At 44.5% G+C, this 25,502-nt stretch overlaps 1 protein-coding gene across 1 annotated transcript in view; it reads left to right on the top strand.

Moving 5' to 3' along the window:
* Positions 1 to 25,502, top strand: part of cdin1 (CDAN1 interacting nuclease 1) — a 126,661-nt gene that overhangs the window by 100,003 nt on the left and 1,156 nt on the right. The window contains exon 12 of the mRNA XM_079632791.1: positions 24,409 to 25,502. This exon is cut by the window's right edge and continues 1,156 nt beyond it. Within this exon, the coding sequence (XP_079488917.1) occupies positions 24,409 to 24,586 (178 nt within the window). The 3' untranslated portion in view covers positions 24,587 to 25,502. The remainder of the gene's footprint in view (positions 1 to 24,408) is intronic.

Genomic DNA, 25,502 nt, shown 5'->3' with positions numbered 1-25,502 from the left:
ACACACACACACACACACAGGTTTTGTCCGTCCTTCTGTTAGACTGTCTCACACACACACACACACACACACACACACACACACACACACACACACACACACACACAGGTTTTGTCCATCCTTCTGTTAGACTGTCTCACACACACACACACACACACAGGTTTTGTCCATCCTCCTGTTAGACTGTCTCACACACACACACACACACACACACACACACACACACACACACACACAGGTTTTGTCCATCCTTCTGTTAGACTGTCTCACACACACACACACACACAGGTTTTGTCCGTCCTTCTGTTAGACTGTCTCACACACACACACACACACACACACACACACACACACACACACACACACACACACACACACACACACAGGTTTTGTCCATCCTTCTGTTAGACTGTCTCACACACACACACACACACACACACATACACACACACACACACACACACACACACACACACACACACACACAGGTTTTGTCCGTCCTTCTGTTAGACTGTCTCACACACACACACACACACACACACACACACACACACACACACACACACAGGTTTTGTCCATCCTTCTGTTAGACTGTCTCACACACACACACACACACACACACACACACACACACACACACACACACAGAGGTTTTGTCCGTCCTTCTGTTAGACTGTCTCACACACACACACACACACACACACACACACACACACACAGGTTTTGTCCATCCTTCTGTTAGACTGTCTCACACACACACACACACACACACACACACACACACACACACACACACAGGTTTTGTCCGTCCTTCTGTTAGACTGTCTCACACACACACACACACACACACACACACACACACACACAGGTTTTGTCCGTCCTTCTGTTAGACTGTCTCACACACACACACACACACACACACACACACACACACACACACACACACACACACACACACACACACACACACACACACACACACACACTTCTGTTAGACTCTCACACATGAATTATGTTGAATATCTGTCAGCTGGTAAATTTAACTACACAATTAGATAATACCAGTTTAGCTCAACCAGTGACCAAGCAATGCTTCATTGTGTTCAGTGTGTGTGTGTAAAAAGAGCATTAGCAGTTACAGACAAAACACTGAAGAAAACATGATCAGCTCAAAGTGTCCGGATCATATTTGGTCCCAGATGTGTGTAAATGTCACTGGTAGTCACTGTATGAAGAGTTTTTGGGGTATAATATCTCACAGTTTACTTTATTCTGCTCTCCTCACTTACATAATGAACTATAGTGTCCTGCACACACTAGTGAACAATATCCCACTGGTGTCTGGATAATATTTGGTTTGACTGTTTACTGTTATCATTATAGTTGGTGTGAACAGGCCTTTATTCTAGGGTTTGAAACGGCCTTAGTGTGTGTGTGTGTGTGTGTGTGTGTGTGTGTGTGTGTGTGTGTGTGTGTGTGTGTGTGTGTTCATCACTGGACTGATCTACTATAACTATAGTGTCTTTCACCCACTAAACAAATATCAATGGGTTGATGATATAAGTATGCAAAAAAAAAAAAAAAATCAGTTTTGTTTTCCGGTACAAATATCTAAACATTTCAGTTCGTATCAAAATGAAGTGAATTTATGCTTAAAAAAAAGGAAAATAAATAATGGATCCTCCCAATAGTGTCAAAAACATGTTTATTCGTATTGGAATTGTTTTTGCGGTGTAAACCTGATTGAGGTTTTCCAGAGATTCACTGCTCATTCAGTGTGTGTGTGTGTGTGTGTGTGTGTGTGTGTGTGTGTGTGTGTGTGTGTGTGTCCGCTGGTCACTCCAGGCTCCTGTCTCGGGTTACTCTGCTGATTACAGACCCAGCTCAACACTAATTGGAAACACATTAGTGATCCGGGTTAAGAGCGGGATTAGACGCGACACCGAATGCTGGCCATTTGAAGGGATTTGTGTTGATGTCCCCAGAGAGAGGCTAATCATCCACTGGGACTGCTGGGAGTTCAGCGTAACAGGTTACAGGAGCTGGGAATCCCAAGCCACGGGATCATCTCCTCTGGAAAACAACAGTTCTTGACTCGTTTGTCTGGACTAATTGATTGCACTGTTGTTGTTTTTAATCATTTTGAAGATTTATTTTCTGCATTTTGAGCTGGGCTTTTACTGTATTATGGAGCATGTGATGCATCATATCTGTGCTGTAATGTGAAGAGTCTGTTAATGAAAGCTTTCGGCCGCTTATGTGATGGAAAGCAGCGCTGAACTGCGGGTCATCCGACACTCGATCTGAGGCGAGAGGTCAGAGGTCATCCTCTTACGAGCCCTCAGCCCATCGGGGAGCTTCCTCTGGTCAGATATGACCCGGACACGCTTTATCGTGGATCTGCATCTGAGCCGCTCTTCTTCAGCAACAGAGAGAGCGTGTCAGAGACATATATTACTCTCTCGGCCTCTGATGTCCTCTTCTATGAGATTTCAGCACGTGTCTCACGCATCTGTCTGACCCACGCGCTTCTGCACGAGTCAAATAATAGTAAAATAAAACCTGTAGCTGTAGTTTGCCTTTTCAGCCAAATAATTGTGTCAGACCTTAACCCAGTTTAGTGTTTTGTTCTTCCCTCATATTTAACAAATGCAAAAAATATTTTTCTCATGTTTGATTTATATCTTGATTTTTCATATTTGGTTTAATCGAACTTGTTGGGTCGTTTAAAAACCGATATCCCCTTCCGGAGATAATTTTTCGACGCTATATAATTTTTCTGTGGAGCGAAGGTTCGTGATCTGCATATTCACCTTCCCTCAGTTTTCACTCTGCCGTCCCCTTCCAGCTCTCCATGCTGTCACTGCGGAGGAAATGATGTGGCTAAATCTGGAAGTGCCATCTCCACAGTCATTATCACACACAGGTCAGGCGTTTATTGGGTCTCACCTCACCGATAGCCTGGCCATCATTAATCCATACGCACCAGATAATGAGCACCCACCAGATTTATGCAATTACGGCCACATGGCAGATAGAGCGGCACTCTAATCCTGACGCATTAATGAGCTTATCAATATGCGTGGCGGTTCAGGGTTCGAGCGGCTGTTAGCCGGCCCTGATGGGACTAAATGAGACGTGAGCTGTAAAGGCCCAGAGCGCCTCGAGTCCGCAGGGTCACGGGTGTTTCCCAGGCTTTTAGATAAAGCACTTTAATCCTGCTTTAAAAGCTTTACCACTGGAGGTAACAACCCAGTGTTTGGCTAGTTTTTGTGTAACCCAGATCCTGGGTCAGACATAACAACCCAGTGTTTGGGTAGTTTTTGTGTTACCCAGATCTTGGGTCAGAAGTAACAACCCAGTGTTTGGGTAGTTTTGGTGTTACCCAGATCCTGGATCAGGCGTAACAACCCAGTGTTTGGGTAGTGCTTGTGTAACCCAAATCCTGGGTCAGGCGTAACAACCCAGTGTTTGGGTAGTTATTGTGTAACCCAGATCTTGGGTCAGGCGTAACAACCCAGTGTTTGGGTAGTTTTTGTCTTACCCAGATCTTGGGTCAGACGTAACAACCCAGTGTTTGGGTAGTTTTTGTGTTACCCAAATCCTGGGTCAGGCGTAACAACCCAGTGTTTGGGTAGTTCTTGTGTAACCCAAATACTGGGTCAGACGTAACACCCAGTATTTGGGTAGTTCTTTTGTAACCCAAATCCTGGGTCAGACGTAACAACCCAGTGTTTGGGTAGTTATTGTGTAACCCAGATCCTGGGTCAGACGTAACAACCCAGTGTTTGGGTAGTTTTTGTGTAACCCAGATCCTGGGTCAGGCGTAAAAACCCAGTGTTTGGGTAGTTCTTGTGTAACCCAAATCCTGGGTCAGACGTAACAATCCAGTGTTTGGGTAGTTATTGTGTAACCCAGATCCTGGGTCAGACGTAACAACCCAGTGTTTGGGTAGTTTTTGTGTAACCCAGATCTTGGGTCAGGCGTAACAACCCAGTGTTTGGGTAGTTTTTGTCTTACCCAGATCTTGGGTCAGGCGTGACAACCCAGTGTTTGGGTAGTTTTTGTCTTACCCAGATCTTGGGTCAGGCGTGACAACCCAGTGTTTGGGTAGTTTTTGTCTTACCCAGATCTTGGGTCAGGCGTAACAACCCAGTGTTTGGGTAGTTTTTGTGTAACCCAGATCCTGGGTCAGGCGTAACAACTCAGTGTTTGGGTAGTTTTTGTGTTACCCAGATCTTGGGTCAGACGTAACAACCCAGTGTTTGGGTAGTTTTTGTCTTACCCAGATCTTGGGTCAGGCGTAACAACCCAGTGTTTGGGTAGTTTTTGTGTTACCCAGATCTTGGGTCAGACGTAACAACTCAGTGTTTGGGTAGGTTTTGTGTTACCGAGATTACAGATCTTGGGTCAGATGTAACAACCCAGTGTTTGAGTAGTTCTTTTGTAACCCAGATCCTGGATCAGACGTAACAACACAGTTTTTGTGTAGTTTTTGTGTTACCCAGATCCTGGGTCAGACGTAATTATCCAGTGTTTGGGTAGTTTTTGTTACCCAGATCCTGAGTCAGACGTAACAACACAGTTTTTGGGTAGTTTTTGTGTTACCCAGATCCTGGGTCAGACGTAATTACCCAGTGTTTGGGTAGTTTTTGTGTTACCCAGATCCTGGGTCAGGCGTAACAACCCAGTGTTTGGGTAGTTTTTGTTACCCAGATCCTGAGTCAGACGTAACAAAACAGTTTTTGGGTAGTTTTTGTGTTACCCAGATCCTGGGTCAGGCGTAACAACCCAGTGTTTGAGTAGTTCTTTTGTAACCCAGATCCTGGATCAGACGTAACAAAACAGTTATTGGGTAGTTTTTGTGTTATCCAGATCACAGATCTTGGGTCAGATGTAACAACCCAGTGTTTGAGTAGTTCTTTTGTAACCCAGATCCTGGATCAGACGTAACAACACAGTTTTTGGGTAGTTTTTGTGTTACCCAGATCCTGGGTCAGACGTAATTACCCAGTGATTTGGTAGTTTTTGTTACCCAGATCACAGATCTTGGGTCAGATGTAACAACCCAGTGTTTGAGTAGTTTTTGTGTTACCCAGCTCTTGGGTCAGACGTAACAACCCAGTATTTGGGTAGTTCTTTTGTAACCCAGATCCTGGATCAGACGTAACAACACAGTGTTTGGGTAGTTTTTGTGTTACCCAGATCTTGGGTCAGACGTAACAACCCAGTGTTTGGGTAGTTTTTATGTTACCCAGATCTTGGGTCAGGCGTAACAACCCAGTATTTGGGTAGTTTTTGTGTTACCCAGATCTTGGGTCAGACGTAACAAACCAGTGTTTGGGTAGGTTTTGTGTTACCCAGATCACAGATCTTGGGTCAGATGTAACAACCCAGTGTTTGAGTAGTTTTTGTGTTACCCAGATCTTGGGTCAGACGTAACAACCCAGTGTTTGGGTAGTTTTTGTGTTACCCAGATCTTGGGTCAGGCGTAACAACCCAGTATTTGGGTAGTTTTTGTGTTACCCAGATCCTGAGTCAGACGTAACAACCCAGTGTTTGGGTAGTTTTTGTTACCCAGATCACAGATCTTGGGTCAGATGTAACAACCCAGTGTTTGAGTAGTTATTTTGTAACCCAGATCCTGGATCTGGCGTAACAACACAGTTTTTGGGTAGTTTTTGTGTTACCCAGATCTTGGGTCAGGCGTAACAACCCAGTGTTTGGGTAGTTTTTGTTACCCAGATCCTGAGTCAGACGTAACAACCCAGTGTTTGGGTAGGTTTTGTGTTACCCAGGTCACAGATCTTGGGTCAGATGTAACAACCCAGTGTTTGAGTAGTTTTTGTGTTACCCAGCTCTTGGGTCAGACGTAACAACCCAGTATTTGGGTAGTTCTTTTGTAACCCAGATCCTGGATCAGACGTAACAACCCAGTGTTTGGGTAGTTTTTGTGTTACCCAGATCTTGGGTCAGACGTAATTACCCAGTGTTTGGGTAGTTCTTTTGTAACCCAGATCCTGGGTCAGACGTAACAACCCAGTATTTGGGTAGTTCTTTTGTAACCCAGATCCTGGATCAGACGTAATTACCCAGTGTTTGGGTAGTTTTTGTTGCCCAGATCACAGATCTTGGGTCAGATGTAACAACTCAGTGTTTGGGTAGTTTCTGTTACCCAGATCACAGATCTTGGGTCATATGTAACAACCCAGTGTTTGGGTAGTTTTTGTGTTACCCAGATCCTGGGTCAGACATAATTACCCAGTGTTTGGGTAGTTTTTGTGTTACCCAGATCACAGATCTTGGGTCAGATGTAACAACCCAATGTTTGGGTAGTTTTGTGTTACACAGATCTTGGGTCAGGTGTAACAACCCAGTGTTTGGGTAGTTTTTGTGTTACCCACATCTTGGGTCAGGCGTAACAACCCAGTGTTTGAGTAGTTTTTGTGTTACCCAGCTCTTGGGTCAGGCGTAACAACCCAGTGTTTGAGTAGTTTTTGTGTTACCCAGATCTTGGGTCAGGCGTAACAACCCAGTGTTTGGGTAGTTTTTGTGTTACCCAGATCTTGGGTCAGGCGTAACAACCCAGTGTTTGGATAGTTTTTGTGTAACCAAGATCCTTGTTCAGACGTAACAACCCAGTGTTTGAGTAGTTTTTGTGTTACCCAGCTCTTGGGTCAGGCGTAACAACCCAGTGTTTGAGTAGTTTTTGTGTTACCCAGATCTTGGGTCAGGTGTAACAACCCAGTGTTTGGGTAGTTTTTGTGTTACCCAGATCTTGGGTCAGGTGTAACAACCCAGTGTTTGGGTAGTTTTTGTGTTACCCAGATCTTGGGTCAGGCGTAACAACCCAGTGTTTGGATAGTTTTTGTGTAACCAAGATCCTGGTTCAGACGTAACAACCCAGTGTTTGGGTATTTTTTTTTTCAACCCAGATCCTGGATCAGACGTAACAACACAGTGTTTGGGTAGTTTTTGTGTTACCCAGATCTTGGGTCAGACGTAACAACCCAGTGTTTGGGTAGTTTTTGTGTTACCCAGATCTTGGGTCAGACGTAACAACCCATTGTTTGGGTAGTTCTTTTGTAACCCAGATCCTGGGTCAGACATAACAACCCAGTATTTGGGTAGTTCTTTTGTAACCCAGATCCTGGATCAGACGTAATTACCCAGTGTTTGGGTAGTTTTTGTTACCCAGATCACAGATCTTGGGTCAGATGTAACAACACAGTGTTTGGGTAGTTTCTGTTACCCAGATCACAGATCTTGGGTCAGATGTAACAACCCAGTGTTTGGGTAGTTTTTGTGTTACCCAGATCCTGGATCAGACGTAACAACCCAGTGTTTGGGTAGTTTTTGTTACCCAGATCCTGAGTCAGACGTAACAACCCAGTGTTTGGGTAGGTTTTGTGTTACCCAGGTCACAGATCTTGGGTCAGATGTAACAACCCAGTGTTTGGGTAGTTTTTTTGTTACCCAGATCTTGGGTCAGGCGTAACAACCCAGTGTTTGGGTAGTTTTGTGTTACCCAGATCTTGGGTCAGATGTAACAACCCAATGTTTGGGTAGTTTTGTGTTATCCAGATCTTGGGTCAGGCGTAACAACCCAGTGTTTGGATAGTTTTTGTGTAACCAAGATCCTTGTTCAGACGTAACAACCCAGTGTTTGGGTAGTTTTTGTGTTACCCAGATCTTGGGTCAGGCGTAACAACCCAGTGTTTGGATAGTTTTTGTGTAACCAAGATCCTGGTTCAGACGTAACAACCCAGTTTTTGGGTAGTTTTTTTTCCAACCCAGATCCTGGATCAGACGTAACAACACAGTGTTTGGGTAGTTTTTGTGTTACCCAGATCTTGGGTCAGACGTAACAACCCAGTGTTTGGTTAGTTTTTGTGTTACCCAGATCTTGGGTCAGACGTAACAACCCAGTGTTTGGGTAGTTCTTTTGTAACCCAGATCCTGGGTCAGACGTAACAACCCAGTATTTGGGTAGTTCTTTTGTAACCCAGATCCTGGATCAGACATAATTACCCAGTGTTTGGGTAGTTTTTGTTACCCAGATCCTGAGTCAGACGTAACAACCCAGTGTTTGGGTAGGTTTTGTGTTACCCAGGTCACAGCTCTTGGGTCAGGCGTAACAACCCAGTGTTTGGGTAGTTTTTGTGTTACCCAGATCTTGGGTCAGGCGTAACAACCCAGTGTTTGGGTAGTTTTTGTGTTACCCAGATCTTGGGTCAGGCGTAACAACCCAGTGTTTGGATAGTTTTTGTGTAACCAAGATCCTTGTTCAGACGTAACAACCCAGTGTTTGAGTAGTTTTTGTGTTACCCAGCTCTTGGGTCAGGCGTAACAACCCAGTGTTTGAGTAGTTTTTGTGTTACCCAGATCTTGGGTCAGGTGTAACAACCCAGTGTTTGGGTAGTTTTTGTGTTACCCAGATCTTGGGTCAGGCGTAACAACCCAGTGTTTGGGTAGTTTTTGTGTTACCCAGATCTTGGGTCAGGCGTAACAACCCAGTGTTTGGGTAGTTTTTGTGTTACCCTGCTCTTGGGTCAGGTGTAACAACCCAGTGTTTGGGTAGTTTTTGTGTTACCCAGATCTTGGGTCAGACGTAACAACCCAGTGTTTGGGTAGTTTTTGTGTTACCCAGATCCTGGGTCAGACGTAACAACCCAGTGTTTGGATAGTTTTTGTGTAACCAAGATCCTGGTTCAGACGTAACAACCCAGTGTTTGGGTATTTTTTTTTCCAACCCAGATCCTGGATCAGACGTAACAACACAGTGTTTGGGTAGTTTTTGTGTTACCCAGATCTTGGGTCAGACGTAACAACCCAGTGTTTGGGTAGTTTTTGTGTTACCCAGATCTTGGGTCAGACGTAACAACCCATTGTTTGGGTAGTTCTTTTGTAACCCAGATCCTGGGTCAGACATAACAACCCAGTATTTGGGTAGTTCTTTTGTAACCCAGATCCTGGATCAGACGTAATTACCCAGTGTTTGGGTAGTTTTTGTTACCCAGATCACAGATCTTGGGTCAGATGTAACAACACAGTGTTTGGGTAGTTTCTGTTACCCAGATCACAGATCTTGGGTCAGATGTAACAACCCAGTGTTTGGGTAGTTTTTGTGTTACCCAGATCCTGGATCAGACGTAACAACCCAGTGTTTGGGTAGTTTTTGTTACCCAGATCCTGAGTCAGACGTATCAACCCAGTGTTTGGGTAGGTTTTGTGTTACCCAGGTCACAGATCTTGGGTCAGATGTAACAACCCAGTGTTTGGGTAGTTTTTTTGTTACCCAGATCTTGGGTCAGGCGTAACAACCCAGTGTTTGGGTAGTTTTGTGTTACCCAGATCTTGGGTCAGATGTAACAACCCAATGTTTGGGTAGTTTTGTGTTATCCAGATCTTGGGTCAGGCGTAACAACCCAGTGTTTGGATAGTTTTTGTGTAACCAAGATCCTTGTTCAGACGTAACAACACAGTGTTTGGGTAGTTTTTGTGTTACCCAGATCTTGGGTCAGGTGTAACAACCCAGTGTTTGGGTAGTTTTTGTGTTACCCAGATCTTGGGTCAGGTGTAACAACCCAGTGTTTGGGTAGTTTTTGTGTTACCCAGATCTTGGGTCAGGCGTAACAACCCAGTGTTTGGATAGTTTTTGTGTAACCAAGATCCTGGTTCAGACGTAACAACCCAGTTTTTGGGTAGTTTTTTTTCCAACCCAGATCCTGGATCAGACGTAACAACACAGTGTTTGGGTAGTTTTTGTGTTACCCAGATCTTGGGTCAGACGTAACAACCCAGTGTTTGGTTAGTTTTTGTGTTACCCAGATCTTGGGTCAGACGTAACAACCCAGTGTTTGGGTAGTTCTTTTGTAACCCAGATCCTGGGTCAGACGTAACAACACAGTATTTGGGTAGTTCTTTTGTAACCCAGATCCTGGATCAGACATAATTACCCAGTGTTTGGGTAGTTTTTGTTACCCAGATCCTGAGTCAGACGTAACAACCCAGTGTTTGGGTAGGTTTTGTGTTACCCAGGTCACAGATCTTGGGTCAGATGTAACAACCCAATGTTTGGGTAGTTTTGTGTTACCCAGATCTTGGGTCAGGCATAACAACCCAGTGTTTGGGTAGTTTTTGTGTTACCCAGATCTTGGGTCAGGCGTAACAACCCAGTGTTTGGGTAGTTTTTGTGTTACCCAGATCTTGGGTCAGGCGTAACAACCCAGTGTTTGGGTAGTTTTTGTGTTACCCAGATCTTGGGTCAGGCGTAACAACCCAGTGTTTGGGTAGTTTTTGTGTTACCCAGATCTTGGGTCAGACGTAACAACCCAGTGTTTGGTTAGTTTTTGTGTTACCCAGCTCTTGGGTCAGGCGTAACAACCCAGTGTTTGAGTAGTTTTTGTGTTACCCAGATCTTGGGTCAGGTGTAACAACCCAGTGTTTGGGTAGTTTTTGTGTTACCCAGATCTTGGGTCAGGCGTAACAACCCAGTGTTTGGGTAGTTTTTGTGTTACCCAGATCTTGGGTCAGGCGTAACAACCCAGTGTTTGGGTAGTTTTTGTGTTACCCTGCTCTTGGGTCAGGTGTAACAACCCAGTGTTTGGGTAGTTTTTGTGTTACCCAGATCTTGGGTCAGACGTAACAACCCAGTGTTTGGGTAGTTTTTGTGTTACCCAGATCCTGGGTCAGACGTAACAACCCAGTGTTTGGATAGTTTTTGTGTAACCAAGATCCTGGTTCAGACGTAACAACCCAGTGTTTGGGTAATTTTTGTTAAAAATAACATTCTGATTCATTTCGGGTGTGTCACGGGTGGATATGATAAATCATTATTAACGAAAATATTAACTACATTCTCTAAAATGTTAGCATGTTCCATTCCAGTTTAAGTTTCAAGGGAGTAAAGCCTGTTTATGCAATTAAGAAAATCAAATTATGTCTAATAAATTGAGTTTTTAAAGAATGTTCATTTAAAAGCAGCTCTCATTCATCAGTGTATTGTACCAGAGATGCGCGCATCAACCGTTGCCGAGTCCGCCGTTGAAGGTGATGATAATCAATGTATCCTCACGCGTTACAACACATAAGAATAATAGTAATTTGACCAACGGGTGCGGATACTTAAATCAGAGAAAAATATTGGTGCGGGTGAGTGGCGGGTGAATGATTTGTTATTGGCTCTAATTATCCAGTGTTTTACTTTCCACACTATTTTTGAAGGTTAGCAAAACATTGCTCTAGTAAGGTGGAGAAAAACTCCACTGTGTTGAGCCTTCGTCCTCCATCGCGCCATTAATAAGTCATGTGATCACAGGTGTCCACCTGAGTTGACGTCCCCTTTTTTTAATGATGTACGACTCGCATTTAATTGCATGTCAGACGCAAATGCACGTATCCGATTCTTATCTGATTTATTTCCACATATGAGTGAGTCCTGAAACCGATCTGAGAATATCAGAATCCATGTGCTTTTTTCCTGCTTCCACGTTCGCCGGTCATATCCGATCTGTGCCTCATGAGAGGAAAAGATCTGAATTGGGTCACTTGAACCATGCAGAGTAAATGGGGCCTAAAGTTAAAAGTTCCCCTGCTGAACATGATACAAGCTCCGGCACGAGATCCAGCGATCTGAGACTGCTAAATTACACTTCAATTACTTCTAAATGTTTTAATTTTTATTTCTAATATTTGTTAAATGAGCTTAAATGTAGGCATTATGTATTCTTAAATATGCTATACTGTAAAATATGATCTGGAAAAAAAGGAATTATCATGCAAACCAGTTGTTATGTGGAGTATTTTTTTTACAGTTAAGAGGATTTCATTTAAATCCGTAAACATTAATTTATGTATGAAAAAAAGAAGAAGCTAGTACTATAGTAAAATTTAATCAACCCATTATACTGGGTTAAATAAACAAGCTCACGTCCGCATTGAAACCTCATCAGCAAGAAGCATAAACATGTCGTGTAGAGTTATACCTGAAGGAAGATTGCTGGCTCTTTACGGCGTAATCACAGCGATTGTGTTTTGCTCATTGGCGGGTCTTCAGGAACAACAGCTCGAACTGAACGAAACCGAGGATGTCAGGATGTTCACCTTGTGATATTTATGGAGTAGGACACATTGTTTATTTATCGTCGCCCGTTGGAGGCCGTGCCTCATGCTCTCTTTAAACATCCTGTTTGTGCGAAGGCCTTTGGTTATCGGGATCGTGTTGCTGAATGCTGGCCCTCGGGCTGGACCGGGGAAATATTATATATGTGAGGCGCTGATATCGGCCTTGAGTCTCTCTCTCTCTCTCTCTCTCTCTCTCGCCCCCTGCGACCCGGTTCAAGCCCTATAAATAAACACTGATTAATCACCAACTGAGAGGAGAGGAAGCCCTTTCTGACCATTGAGTCACCAGTGAGTCCCTTCATATTACGAGCGGTGTTCCAGGTTCAGTCTGGATGGTTGGCTTTTTACCAAGTCACTCTCAGTATGGCAAACCACTGTACCTCGAGTGATTTTGACTGAACAGAAAGGTTCCCATGCCCAGCTTGCATCCCGTGATTTAGCAGAATAGAGGTTATGCGTGTGACGTCACTGTCGGCTCGCAGAAACACTGAGTGGCAGAAACACTGAGTGGCAGAAACACTGAGTGGCAGAAACACTGAGTGGCAGAAACACTGAGTGGCAGAAACACTGAGTGGCAGAAACACTGAGTGGCAGAAACACTGAGCGGCAGAAACACTGAGTGGCAGAAACACTGAGTGGCAGAAACACTGAGGGGCAGAAACACTGAGCGGCAGAAACACTGAGGGGCAGAAACACTGAGGGGCAGAAACACTGAGGGGCAGAGACACTGAGGGGCAGAGACACTGAGGGGCAGAAACACTGAGGGGCAGAAACACTGAGGGGCAGAGACACTGAGGGGCAGAGACACTGAGGGGCAGAGACACTGAGGGGCAGAGACACTGAGCGGCAGAAACACTGAGAGGCAGAAACACTGAGTGGCAGAAACACTGAGAGGCAGAAACACTGAGGGGCAGAGACACTGAGCGGCAGAAACACTGAGGGGCAGAAACACTGAGGGGCAGAGACACTGAGCGGCAGAAACACTGAGGGGCAGAAACACTGAGGGGCAGAGACACTGAGGGGCAGAGACACTGAGGGGCAGAAACACTGAGTGGCAGAAACACTGAGTGGCAGAAACACTGAGTGGCAGAGACACTGAGGGGCAGAAACACTGAGGGGCAGAGACACTGAGGGGCAGAGACACTGAGGGGCAGAGACACTGAGGGGCAGAGACACTGAGCGGCAGAAACACTGAGTGGCAGAAACACTGAGTGGCAGAAACACTGAGGGGCAGAAACACTGAGCGGCAGAAACACTGAGAGGCAGAAACACTGAGGGGCAGAGACACTGAGCGGCAGAAACACTGAGGGGCAGAAACACTGAGGGGCAGAGACACTGAGGGGCAGAGACACTGAGGGGCAGAAACACTGAGGGGCAGAAACACTGAGCGGCAGAAACACTGAGAGGCAGAAACACTGAGTGGCAGAAACACTGAGAGGCAGAAACACTGAGGGGCAGAGACACTGAGCGGCAGAAACACTGAGGGGCAGAGACACTGAGCGGCAGAAACACTGAGGTGCAGAAACACTGAGGGGCAGAAACACTGAGTGGCAGAAACACTGAGTGGCAGAAACACTGAGTGGCAGAAACACTGAGTGGCAGAAACACTGAGTGGCAGAAACACTGAGTGGCAGAAACACTGAGTGGCAGGTCTGCGATAAAAGGAACATACGCGAACTGTGAAATATAACTTCTAGAGGTCTCCCCAGTGAGCTTGGGACTCTAGGCGGTGCTCTCGCCCACAGCCTCATGAGTAGACGGATCTGAGGACCATCCTCTAGGCCAGGAAGTCAAAGGGAAAGAGGTCCTTGGAGGGCCGTCCGAGGACTGGTTTGTCACGATTTCCACGTCTCCATCCTTCCATCTCACAGGAGGTTCCTGAGGTTCGCTTTCGGGGGCGAAGCGTACCAATATCGGGTTCTTCCATCCGGCCTAGCTCTCTCCTCTCGCACATTCACCAAGTGCTTGGATGCAGCTCTAGCGCCGCTGAGGCTCCAGAGCATCCGTGTGCTCAACTACATCCACGACTGGCTCGTTCTGGCCCAGTTCGGCATCGAGATGTCGTCCTTGGCCACATTCAAGCTTGGGGTTGAGACTCAACACGAGAAAGAGCGCGTTGACACCCGATGTTTGCCGGAGTCCCTTTGTAGCTTCCGTGTATGCCGTCACATATCATGTCATGACGCAACACCAATCAGGTTTGGAATAGTTTCATTCATGCTTGCACTGTTGCTTGTTGGATTATAAGATACAACTCAGATCAATATTTTGTGTCTAATTATTTACTTATCTGGCAAGTAGTCGTGTAATAAGCGGGATAATGTACATCTAGCGGATTGTTATCTCAGAATAAACCCCTTTCAGGTGTGTGTGTGTTATCTCAGAATAAACCCCTTTCAGGTGTGTGTGTGTGTGTTATCTCAGAATAAACCCCTTTCAGGTGTGTGTGTGTGTGTTATCTCAGAATAAACCCCTTTCAGGTGTGTGTGTGTGTGTTATCTCAGAATAAACCCCTTTCAGGTGTGTGTGTGTGTTATCTCAGAATAAACCCCTTTCAGGTGTGTGTGTGTGTGTTATCTCAGAATAAACCCCTTTCAGGTGTGTGTGTGTGTGTTATCTCAGAATAAACCCCCTTCAGGTGTGTGTGTGTTTGTGTGCGTTATCTCAGAATAAACCCCCTTCAGGTTGATGATAACCGACTAGATGTACAGTATCCCTTACTTGATATAAGTGATATAAGTGATCACATGGATTTAGACCTATATTTGTATGTAAAGCGTTCACAGGCAAATTGACTTTATTTGCATATTTCATATGGAAATCCGGCTCATATAAATGTGAGGAAACACGATTCCTGGCTTCATGTCAATATCACGGATCACTGGATCTTTGGTGAGTTGTAAGGAACACTATATCGAGTCCAACCTTTAGTTTAAACTGATAAAGTTTGTTTTACTGGCGATCTCACAGTTTCCTCCATTAAATCCAGTCACTCTGCAGCTCTTCTGCCACTCCGTGCGGCTGAGGGAGTGTGTTCCCGCGGGAAAGTGACTCAATGCAAACCCTATATACCTAGAACTGCCCGGTACAATTAAAACATAATCCTCTGAATACATTAATTTGCTGAAATTCTGAACAGATTTTCATCATGGGCTGAAAGAAGAATCGATGACCGCACCCAGTAACGGCGTCATGAATGATCACTCCACTATAATCACCTAATCCTTTCCCGTCAAATATAATTTCCCAACATTTACAGTAAGGTGATTTGCGTCACACTGCGTAAAGTTCCTATTTTCCGAATGATATTCAGATGTGTACCATCTTTTATCTGACAAACCTAGTATTGCGGTGTCATCAGAGTATTTAATAATGTAATTATTCTTGCAGTATTTCTACTAATACAATCATTTGTATGTAAAGTAAAGAGAATGGGAGCGTTTCTGTTGAGCAATCGTTTAGATTAGTCACAGCTGAAAACATCCATTTTTTATATATTAATCAAATTTAATAATCATCATTGCAATATCAAGAGCAATTGTCAATATTAATGATTTTGCCATGATACTGCATCCCTACCCTGTCCTTTAATGCTATAATTGATATACTTTGTAGACTGTAATTTTACATTAATCTCATAATGTTATTATGTGATTTATGTGTAAATGCCTGTATGAGCAATATTAAACAGTCTGATTTCTATACCAATTTTTTATTTAGTTTTACATTCTGTAGTATTTTGAAGTAATTGGTTAAATATGAGGCAATAAAGATATACAGGTAATTATAAAATCTGCGCTTGCGAAGGTTAAAGAAAATTCCTCTGGAAATCAATATTGGCTCTTAATGGAAAAGTTAATTTCTGACCCTGAGTTAATACTCTAAAATGCATCCTACCTATTTTATGAATGCCTCTTATTGATAGTATTATGAATGAATCATCCATGCAGGTTTTATTTTTTTCTCTGGACCTGGTCATTTTTATGTGGATCTTTCAGTGAAGTGTCAGTCTTCTCTCTGGTGACGTATGCACAAGTTTAGATGGAGAAAGGAGTCAGTGCAGTGTGTTTAGATGGAGAAAGGGTTCAGTGCAGTGTGTTTAGATGGAGAAAGGAGTCAGTGCAGTGTGTTTAGATGGAGAAAGGTGTCAGTGCAGTGTGTTTAGATGGAGAAAGGAGTCAGTGCAGTGTGTTTAGATGGAGAAAGGAGTCAGTGCAGTGTGTTTAGATGGAGAAAGGAGTCAGTGCAGTGTGTTTAGATGGAGAAAGGAGTCAGTGCAGTGTGTTTAGATGGAGAAAGGAGTCAGTGCAGTGTGTTTAGATGGAGAAAGGAGTCAGTGCAGTGTGTTTAGATGGAGAAAGGAGTCAGTGCAGTGTGTTTAGATGGAGAAAGGAGTCAGTGCAGTGTGTTTAGATGGAGAAAGGAGTCAGTGCAGTGTGTTTAGATGGAGAAAGGTGTCAGTGCAGTGTGTTTAGATGGAGAAAGGAGTCAGTGCAGTGTGTTTAGATGGAGAAAGGAGTCAGTGCAGTGTGTTTAGATGGAGAAAGGAGTCAGTGCAGTGTGTTTAGATGGAGAAAGGTGTCAGTGCAGTGTGTTTAGATGGAGAAAGGAGTCAGTGCAGTGTGTTTAGATGGAGAAAGGGTTCAGTGCAGTGTGTTTAGATGGAGAAAGGAGTCAAGTCAGTGCAGTGTGTTTAGATGGAGAAAGGTGTCAGTGCAGTGTGTTTAGATGGAGAAAGGAGTCAGTGCAGTGTGTTTAGATGGAGAAAGGAGTCAGTGCAGTGTGTTTAGATGGAGAAAGGTGTCAGTGCAGTGTGTTTAGATGGAGAAAGGAGTCAGTGCAGTGTGTTTAGATGTAGAAAGGAGTCAGTGCAGTGTGTTTAGATGGAGAAAGGAGTCAGTGCAGTGTGTTTAGATGGAGAAAGGTGTCAGTGCAGTGTGTTTAGATGGAGAAAGGTGTCAGTGCAGTGTGTTTAGATGGAGAAAGGAGTCAGTGCAGTGTGTTTAGATGGAGAAAGGTGTCAGTGCAGTGTGTTTAGATGGAGAAAGGAGTCAGTGCAGTGTGTTTAGATGGAGAAAGGGTTCAGTGCAGTGTGTTTAGATGGAGAAAGGAGTCAGTGCAGTGTGTTTAGATGGAGAAAGGTGTCAGTGCAGTGTGTTTAGATGGAGAAAGGAGTCAGTGCAGTGTGTTTAGATGGAGAAAGGAGTCAGTGCAGTGTGTTTAGATGGAGAAAGGAGTCAGTGCAGTGTGTTTAGATGGAGAAAGGTGTCAGTGCAGTGTGTTTAGATGGAGAAAGGAGTCAGTGCAGTGTGTTTAGATGGAGAAAGGGTTCAGTGCAGTGTGTTTAGATGGAGAAAGGAGTCAAGTCAGTGCAGTGTGTTTAGATGGAGAAAGGTGTCAGTGCAGTGTGTTTAGATGGAGAAAGGAGTCAAGTCAGTGCAGTGTGTTTAGATGGAGAAAGGTGTCAGTGCAGTGTGTTTAGATGGAGAAAGGAGTCAGTGCAGTGTGTTTAGATGGAGAAAGGTGTCAGTGCAGTGTGTTTAGATGGAGAAAGGAGTCAGTGCAGTGTGTTTAGATGGAGAAAGGTGTCAGTGCAGTGTGTTTAGATGGAGAAAGGAGTCAGTGCAGTGTGTTTAGATGGAGAAAGGGTTCAGTGCAGTGTGTTTAGATGGAGAAAGGAGTCAGTGCAGTGTGTTTAGATGGAGAAAGGTGTCAGTGCAGTGTGTTTAGATGGAGAAAGGAGTCAGTGCAGTGTGTTTAGATGGAGAAAGGAGTCAGTGCAGTGTGTTTAGATGGAGAAAGGAGTCAGTGCAGTGTGTTTAGATGGAGAAAGGTGTCAGTGCAGTGTGTTTAGATGGAGAAAGGAGTCAGTGCAGTGTGTTTAGATGGAGAAAGGGTTCAGTGCAGTGTGTTTAGATGGAGAAAGGAGTCAAGTCAGTGCAGTGTGTTTAGATGGAGAAAGGTGTCAGTGCAGTGTGTTTAGATGGAGAAAGGAGTCAAGTCAGTGCAGTGTGTTTAGATGGAGAAAGGTGTCAGTGCAGTGTGTTTAGATGGAGAAAGGAGTCAAGTCAGTGCAGTGTGTTTAGATGGAGAAAGGAGTCAGTGCAGTGTTTAGATGGAGAAAGGAGTCAGTGCAGTGTGTTTAGATGGAGAAAGGAGTCAGTGCAGTGTGTTTAGATGGAGAAAGGAGTCAGTGCAGTGTGTTTAGATGGAGAAAGGAGTCAGTGCAGTGTGTTTAGATGGAGAAAGGAGTCAGTGCAGTGTGTTTAGATGGAGAAAGGAGTCAGTGCAGTGTGTTTAGATGGAGAAAGGTGTCAGTGCAGTGTGTTTAGATGGAGAAAGGTGTCAGTGCAGTGTTTAGATGGAGAAAGGGTTCAGTGCAGTGTGTTTAGATGGAGAAAGGAGTCAGTGCAGTGTTTAGATGGAGAAAGGAGTCAGTGCAGTGTGTTTAGATGGAGAAAGGTGTCAGTGCAGTGTGTTTAGATGGAGAAAGGAGTCAGTGCAGTGTGTTTAGATGGAGAAAGGTGTCAGTGCAGTGTGTTTAGATGGAGAAAGGTGTCAGTGCAGTGTGTTTAGATGGAGAAAGGAGTCAGTGCAGTGTTTAGATGGAGAAAGGTGTCAGTGCAGTGTGTTTAGATGGAGAAAGGTGTCAGTGCAGTGTGTTTAGATGGAGAAAGGAGTCAGTGCAGTGTGTTTAGATGGAGAAAGGTGTCAGTGCAGTGTGTTTAGATGGAGAAAGGAGTCAGTGCAGTGTGTTTAGATGGAGAAAGGAGTCAGTGCAGTGTGTTTAGATGGAGAAAGGAGTCAGTGCAGTGTGTTTAGATGGAGAAAGGTGTCAGTGCAGTGTGTTTAGATGGAGAAAGGAGTCAGTGCAGTGTGTTTAGATGGAGAAAGGAGTCAGTGCAGTGTGTTTAGATGGAGAAAGGTGTCAGTGCAGTGTGTTTAGATGGAGAAAGGAGTCAGTGCAGTGTGTTTAGATGGAGAAAGGAGTCAGTGCAGTGTGTTTAGATGGAGAAAGGAGTCAGTGCAGTGTGTTTAGATGGAGAAAGGTGTCAGTGCAGTGTGTTTAGATGGAGAAAGGTGTCAGTGCAGTGTGTTTAGATGGAGAAAGGAGTCAGTGCAGTGTGTTTAGATGGAGAAAGGAGTCAGTGCAGTGTGTTTAGATGGAGAAAGGAGTCAGTGCAGTGTGTTTAGATGGAGAAAGGTGTCAGTGCAGTGTGTTTAGATGGAGAAAGGTGTCAGTGCAGTGTTTAGATGGAGAAAGGGTTCAGTGCAGTGTGTTTAGATGGAGAAAGGAGTCAGTGCAGTGTTTAGATGGAGAAAGGAGTCAGTGCAGTGTGTTTAGATGGAGAAAGGTGTCAGTGCAGTGTGTTTAGATGGAGAAAGGAGTCAGTGCAGTGTGTTTAGATGGAGAAAGGAGTCAGTGCAGTGTGTTTAGATGGAGAAAGGAGTCAGTGCAGTGTGTTTAGATGGAGAAAGGTGTCAGTGCAGTGTGTTTAGATGGAGAAAGGAGTCAGTGCAGTGTGTTTAGATGGAGAAAGGAGTCAGTGCAGTGTGTTTAGATGGAGAAAGGTGTCAGTGCAGTGTGTTTAGATGGAGAAAGGAGTCAAGTCAGTGCAGTGTGTTTAGATGGAGAAAGGTGTCAGTGCAGTGTGTTTAGATGGAGAAAGGTGTCAGTGCAGTGTGTTTAGATGGAGAAAGGTGTCAGTGCAGTGTGTTTAGATGGAGAAAGGAGTCAGTGCAGTGTGTTTAGATGGAGAAAGGAGTCAGTGCAGTGTGTTTAGATGGAGAAAGGAGTCAGTGCAGTGTGTTTAGATGGAGAAAGGTGTCAGTGCAGTGTGTTTAGATGGAGAAAGGAGTCAAGTCAGTGCAGTGTGTTTAGATGGAGAAAGGTGTCAGTGCAGTGTGTTTAGATGGAGAAAGGTGTCAGTGCAGTGTGTTTAGATGGAGAAAGGTGTCAGTGCAGTGTGTTTAGATGGAGAAAGGGTTCAGTGCAGTGTGTTTAGATGGAGAAAGGGTTCAGTGCAGTGTGTTTAGATGGAGAAAGGTGTCAGTGCAGTGTGTTTAGATGGAGAAAGGAGTCAGTGCAGTGTGTTTAGATGGAGAAAGGAGTCAGTGCAGTGTGTTTAGATGGAGAAAGGAGTCAGTGCAGTGTGTTTAGATGGAGAAAGGAGTCAGTGCAGTGTTTAGATGGAGAAAGGAGTCAGTGCAGTGTTTAGATGGAGAAAGGAGTCAGTGCAGTGTGTTTAGATGGAGAAAGGAGTCAGTGCAGTGTGTTTAGATGGAGAAATGTGTCAGTGCAGTGTGTTTAGATGGAGAAAGGTGTCAGTGCAGTGTGTTTAGATGGGGAAAGGGTTCAGTGCAGTGTGTTTAGATGGAGAAAGGAGTCAGTGCAGTGTGTTTAGATGGAGAAAGGTGTCAGTGCAGTGTGTTTAGATGGAGAAAGGAGTCAGTGCAGTGTGTTTAGATGGAGAAAGGTGTCAGTGCAGTGTGTTTAGATGGAGAAAGGAGTCAGTGCAGTGTGTTTAGATGGAGAAAGGAGTCAGTGCAGTGTGTTTAGATGGAGAAAGGAGTCAGTGCAGTGTGTTTAGATGGAGAAAGGAGTCAGTGCAGTGTGTTTAGATGGAGAAAGGAGTCAGTGCAGTGTGTTTAGATGGAGAAAGGAGTCAGTGCAGTGTGTTTAGATGGAGAAATGTGTCAGTGCAGTGTGTTTAGATGGAGAAAGGAGTCAGTGCAGTGTGTTTAGATGGAGAAAGGAGTCAGTGCAGTGTGTTTAGATGGAGAAAGGAGTCAGTGCAGTGTGTTTAGATGGAGAAAGGTGTCAGTGCAGTGTGTTTAGATGGGAAAAGGGGTCAGTGCAGTGTGTTTAGATGGAGAAAGGAGTCAGTGCAGTGTGTTTAGATGGAGAAAGGAGTCAGTGCAGTGTGTTTAGATGGAGAAAGGAGTCAGTGCAGTGTGTTTAGATGGAGAAAGGAGTCAGTGCAGTGTGTTTAGATGGAGAAAGGAGTCAGTGCAGTGTGTTTAGATGGAGAAAGGTGTCAGTGCAGTGTGTTTAGATGGAGAAAGGAGTCAGTGCAGTGTGTTTAGATGGAGAAAGGAGTCAGTGCAGTGTGTTTAGATGGAGAAAGGAGTCAGTGCAGTGTGTTTAGATGGAGAAAGGAGTCAGTGCAGTGTGTTTAGATGGAGAAAGGAGTCAGTGCAGTGTTTAGATGGAGAAAGGTGTCTGTGCAGTGTGTTTAGATGGAGAAAGGAGTCAGTGCAGTGTGTTTAGATGGAGAAAGGTGTCAGTGCAGTGTGTTTAGATGGAGAAAGGTGTCAGTGCAGTGTGTTTAGATGGAGAAAGGAGTCAGTGCAGTGTGTTTAGATGGAGAAAGGTGTCAGTGCAGTGTGTTTAGATGGAGAAAGGAGTCAGTGCAGTGTGTTTAGATGGAGAAAGGAGTCAGTGCAGTGTGTTTAGATGGAGAAAGGAGTCAGTGCAGTGTTTAGATGGAGAAAGGAGTCAGTGCAGTGTGTTTAGATGGAGAAAGGTGTCAGTGCAGTGTGTTTAGATGGAGAAAGGAGTCAGTGCAGTGTTTAGATGGAGAAAGGTGTCAGTGCAGTGTGTTTAGATGGAGAAAGGTGTCAGTGCAGTGTGTTTAGATGGAGAAAGGTGTCAGTGCAGTGTGTTTAGATGGAGAAAGGTGTCAGTGCAGTGTGTTTAGATGGAGAAAGGTGTCAGTGCAGTGTGTTTAGATGGAGAAAGGAGTCAGTGCAGTGTGTTTAGATGGAGAAAGGTGTCAGTGCAGTGTTTAGATGGAGAAAGGTGTCAGTGCAGTGTGTTTAGATGGAGAAAGGAGTCAGTGCAGTGTTTAGATGGAGAAAGGTGTCAGTGCAGTGTTTAGATGGAGAAAGGAGTCAGTGCAGTGTGTTTAGATGGAGAAAGGTGTCAGTGCAGTGTGTTTAGATGGAGAAAGGAGTCAGTGCAGTGTGTTTAGATGGAGAAAGGAGTCAGTGCAGTGTGTTTAGATGGAGAAAGGAGTCAGTGCAGTGTGTTTAGATGGAGAAAGGTGTCAGTGCAGTGTGTTTAGATGGAGAAAGGAGTCAGTGCAGTGTGTTTAGATGGAGAAAGGAGTCAGTGCAGTGTGTTTAGATGGAGAAAGGAGTCAAGTCAGTGCAGTGTGTTTAGATGGAGAAAGGAGTCAGTGCAGTGTGTTTAGATGGAGAAAGGAGTCAGTGCAGTGTGTTTAGATGGAGAAAGGAGTCAGTGCAGTGTGTTTAGATGGAGAAAGGTGTCAGTGCAGTGTGTTTAGATGGAGAAAGGAGTCAGTGCAGTGTGTTTAGATGGAGAAAGGAGTCAGTGCAGTGTGTTTAGATGGAGAAAGGAGTCAGTGCAGTGTGTTTAGATGGAGAAAGGAGTCAGTGCAGTGTGTTTAGATGGAGAAAGGGTTCAGTGCAGTGTGTTTAGATGGAGAAAGGTGTCAGTGCAGTGTGTTTAGATGGAGAAAGGAGTCAGTGCAGTGTGTTTAGATGGAGAAAGGAGTCAGTGCAGTGTGTTTAGATGGAGAAAGGAGTCAGTGCAGTGTGTTTAGATGGAGAAAGGAGTCAGTGCAGTGTGTTTAGATGGAGAAAGGAGTCAGTGCAGTGTGTTTAGATGGAGAAAGGAGTCAGTGCAGTGTGTTTAGATGGAGAAAGGAGTCAGTGCAGTGTGTTTAGATGGAGAAAGGAGTCAGTGCAGTGTGTTTAGATGGAGAAAGGAGTCAGTGCAGTGTGTTTAGATGGAGAAAGGTGTCAGTGCAGTGTGTTTAGATGGAGAAAGGAGTCAGTGCAGTGTGTTTAGATGGAGAAAGGAGTCAGTGCAGTGTGTTTAGATGGAGAAAGGAGTCAGTGCAGTGTGTTTAGATGGAGAAAGGTGTCAGTGCAGTGTGTTTAGATGGGGAAAGGGTTCAGTGCAGTGTGTTTAGATGGAGAAAGGAGTCAGTGCAGTGTGTTTAGATGGAGAAAGGGTTCAGTGCAGTGTGTTTAGATGGAGAAAGGAGTCAGTGCAGTGTGTTTAGATGGAGAAAGGGTTCAGTGCAGTGTGTTTAGATGGAGAAAGGTGTCCTCTGGAAGCTGCAGGATCTGAGATGACACCACAGAGAGCTGTAATTAGTTATTCAATTACGCTGTGATTATGTGTGTGCATTGACGGGGAGGAGGCCGGCTCACTCTCTCTGCACCTCCTTTCAGCTTTTTGTTCTTAAGTGCTGCGCTCTCATTAAAATGCCTTTTTAACCAGCATGGCACCTGCTTTAAACTCAGAAGCGTGCGCTCGTTACGCTAATGGCAGCGTGTCTCAGCGGCGTCCCACTCTCTCCATCGCCAACGCCAACGCCACACAAATTAGCTACATTTCACAAACAATTTCACCGACTCGTTACGCAGTTAGATGTTTATTGGAAGATCACTGACTCCCCCCGAGCGATACTTGTGCCAGATTGAGGTGGCGAAGCGGTGGCCCACATAATAGACCTCGATTATAATTGGAGCCCGGTGTCCATTTATGCCTTTATTTATGGAAGCTTTGCATTGAAGTACATGCGGTGGCCTCTGTGTTTGTGCCTTCAGTGTTGTCGGCTCCCTCAGGGGTTACGAGCGTGTATTAAACCCTGAACCCTGCGCCACGGTGCTGTTATCTGCTCCTGAAGCTCGTCCTCTCGTCTTCTCGACTCGCTTCAGACCCACATGACATCCAAAGTGCCCATGAACTTCTTGTTTTCCTTCAGATTCTTCTGAGCTCAGACAGGTCAGGATCAGACTTCACACTGACAGTCAAATGCTTCATGCTTAGACAAGCACATTCACTCATGAACTGAACTGAACAGCTAGTCGTTGTCAATTGGATTACTAACAGTTACCGGATGTAACTTGACACCCTTGCCTCATTTAGTATTCGCGGTTCTATGAATATGCAAATGAGCCCCGCCTCCACTCACTCACTCACTCTCTCAGAGATCCACTGGTTGACGATCACACGTTGATCTGATTGGTCAAGGTAGTGTGTGACGTCAGAAACACCAGCGATTTCAAACCGTGTGTTTGAGACTGTCTTTGGTTCACTGCAGTTTTAAGCAGAAAATACTCAGCAATGCTGTCGACTTATGAACTTACACATGGTGTGTGTTAAAGCAGATTAATAACTCCACATACACACATAAACTACATTAAAAGCTGGATCAAAAATGACACTGGTGATTCCTTGCCGTATTTAAACATGGTTAAGTTCTTCATGAAGCGTAACGTGTGTGTGTGTGTGTGTGTGTGCAGGTTTGGTCCGGGTCTGGTCATCTACTGGTACGGGTTTATATCGGATCTGGACTGCCAGCGTGAGCGAGGGATCGTGCTGAAGGACGACTTCCCCTCAGACATCGTGACCCTGTGTCACGGGCCGCCCCGTGTGGAGCCGGAAGCCATTCAGCTTTCCTGCCGAACACTTCTGTCCTGACCTCCCGCTGAACTCCGCCAGCGCGGCGGGAACCGGCAGGTAATGCTGCGGCTCCGCGCTCACCCGGTGTGTGTGTGTGTGTTCTGCTGTAATAAAGTTGTGTTCTTCATATACTCTGTGTTTATCTTCTGAGGCTTCGAGTGACGCTCTCCAAAACTTCCTCTTGTGTGGAGAGAGAGCAGACTCGAGATTAACCGTGTGCTGACGCGTGAAGCACAGGCATCTACTGTTTATACATCTACGGTTATCAAGTCAGATCAATTCCATTCACATTTATTTGTGTAGCGCTTTTCACAACACACTCAGTTTCAAAGCAGCTTCACAGGAGTCCATGAGTCCGCATCAGTGTTCTGCTGTCAGACGCTAGTTATGTACTTCAGAAATGCACATATACAAAATCTCAGTTAGCTAAAAACATATTCATTTATACATTGTAATAATTAAAGGCAGAAACAATGAGCTCATTAAAGTAATAAATACTTTCATGCTTTCAAAATTAAACCGTTTATATAAAAGTTTATATCTGATAGTCAGATACAGTGAGAATATGAAGCTCAGATTTATTCACTCCCAAACTGAGCAGAAATATGCAATGTGCTGCAGATGCTGATATTAATATGGACAAAATATAAAATTATGATGCTTTTCATGTAAATCAATGCGATTTTTATAACAGTATAGCAGATACTTACATAAATGCATATCAATATCTGCCAATAATGTCTTAGTAATATATTTAAATGCTTAGTTGTATGATCAAATCTGTAGTTTTAAATCATATAATGCAATACAATGATGATTGACAGATGAACAAATAAACCTTCCTCAGAAGCCTGATGTGTTACTGTGTGTGTGTGTGTGTGTGTGTGTGTGTGTGTGTGTGTGTGTGTGTGTGTGTGTGTGTGTGTGTGTGTGT

Source organism: Phoxinus phoxinus, assembly GCF_949152265.1.
Source record: "Phoxinus phoxinus genome assembly, chromosome: 13".
Lineage (NCBI taxonomy): Eukaryota > Metazoa > Chordata > Actinopteri > Cypriniformes > Leuciscidae > Phoxinus > Phoxinus phoxinus.
This window is presented reverse-complemented; position numbering and strand designations above follow the sequence as displayed.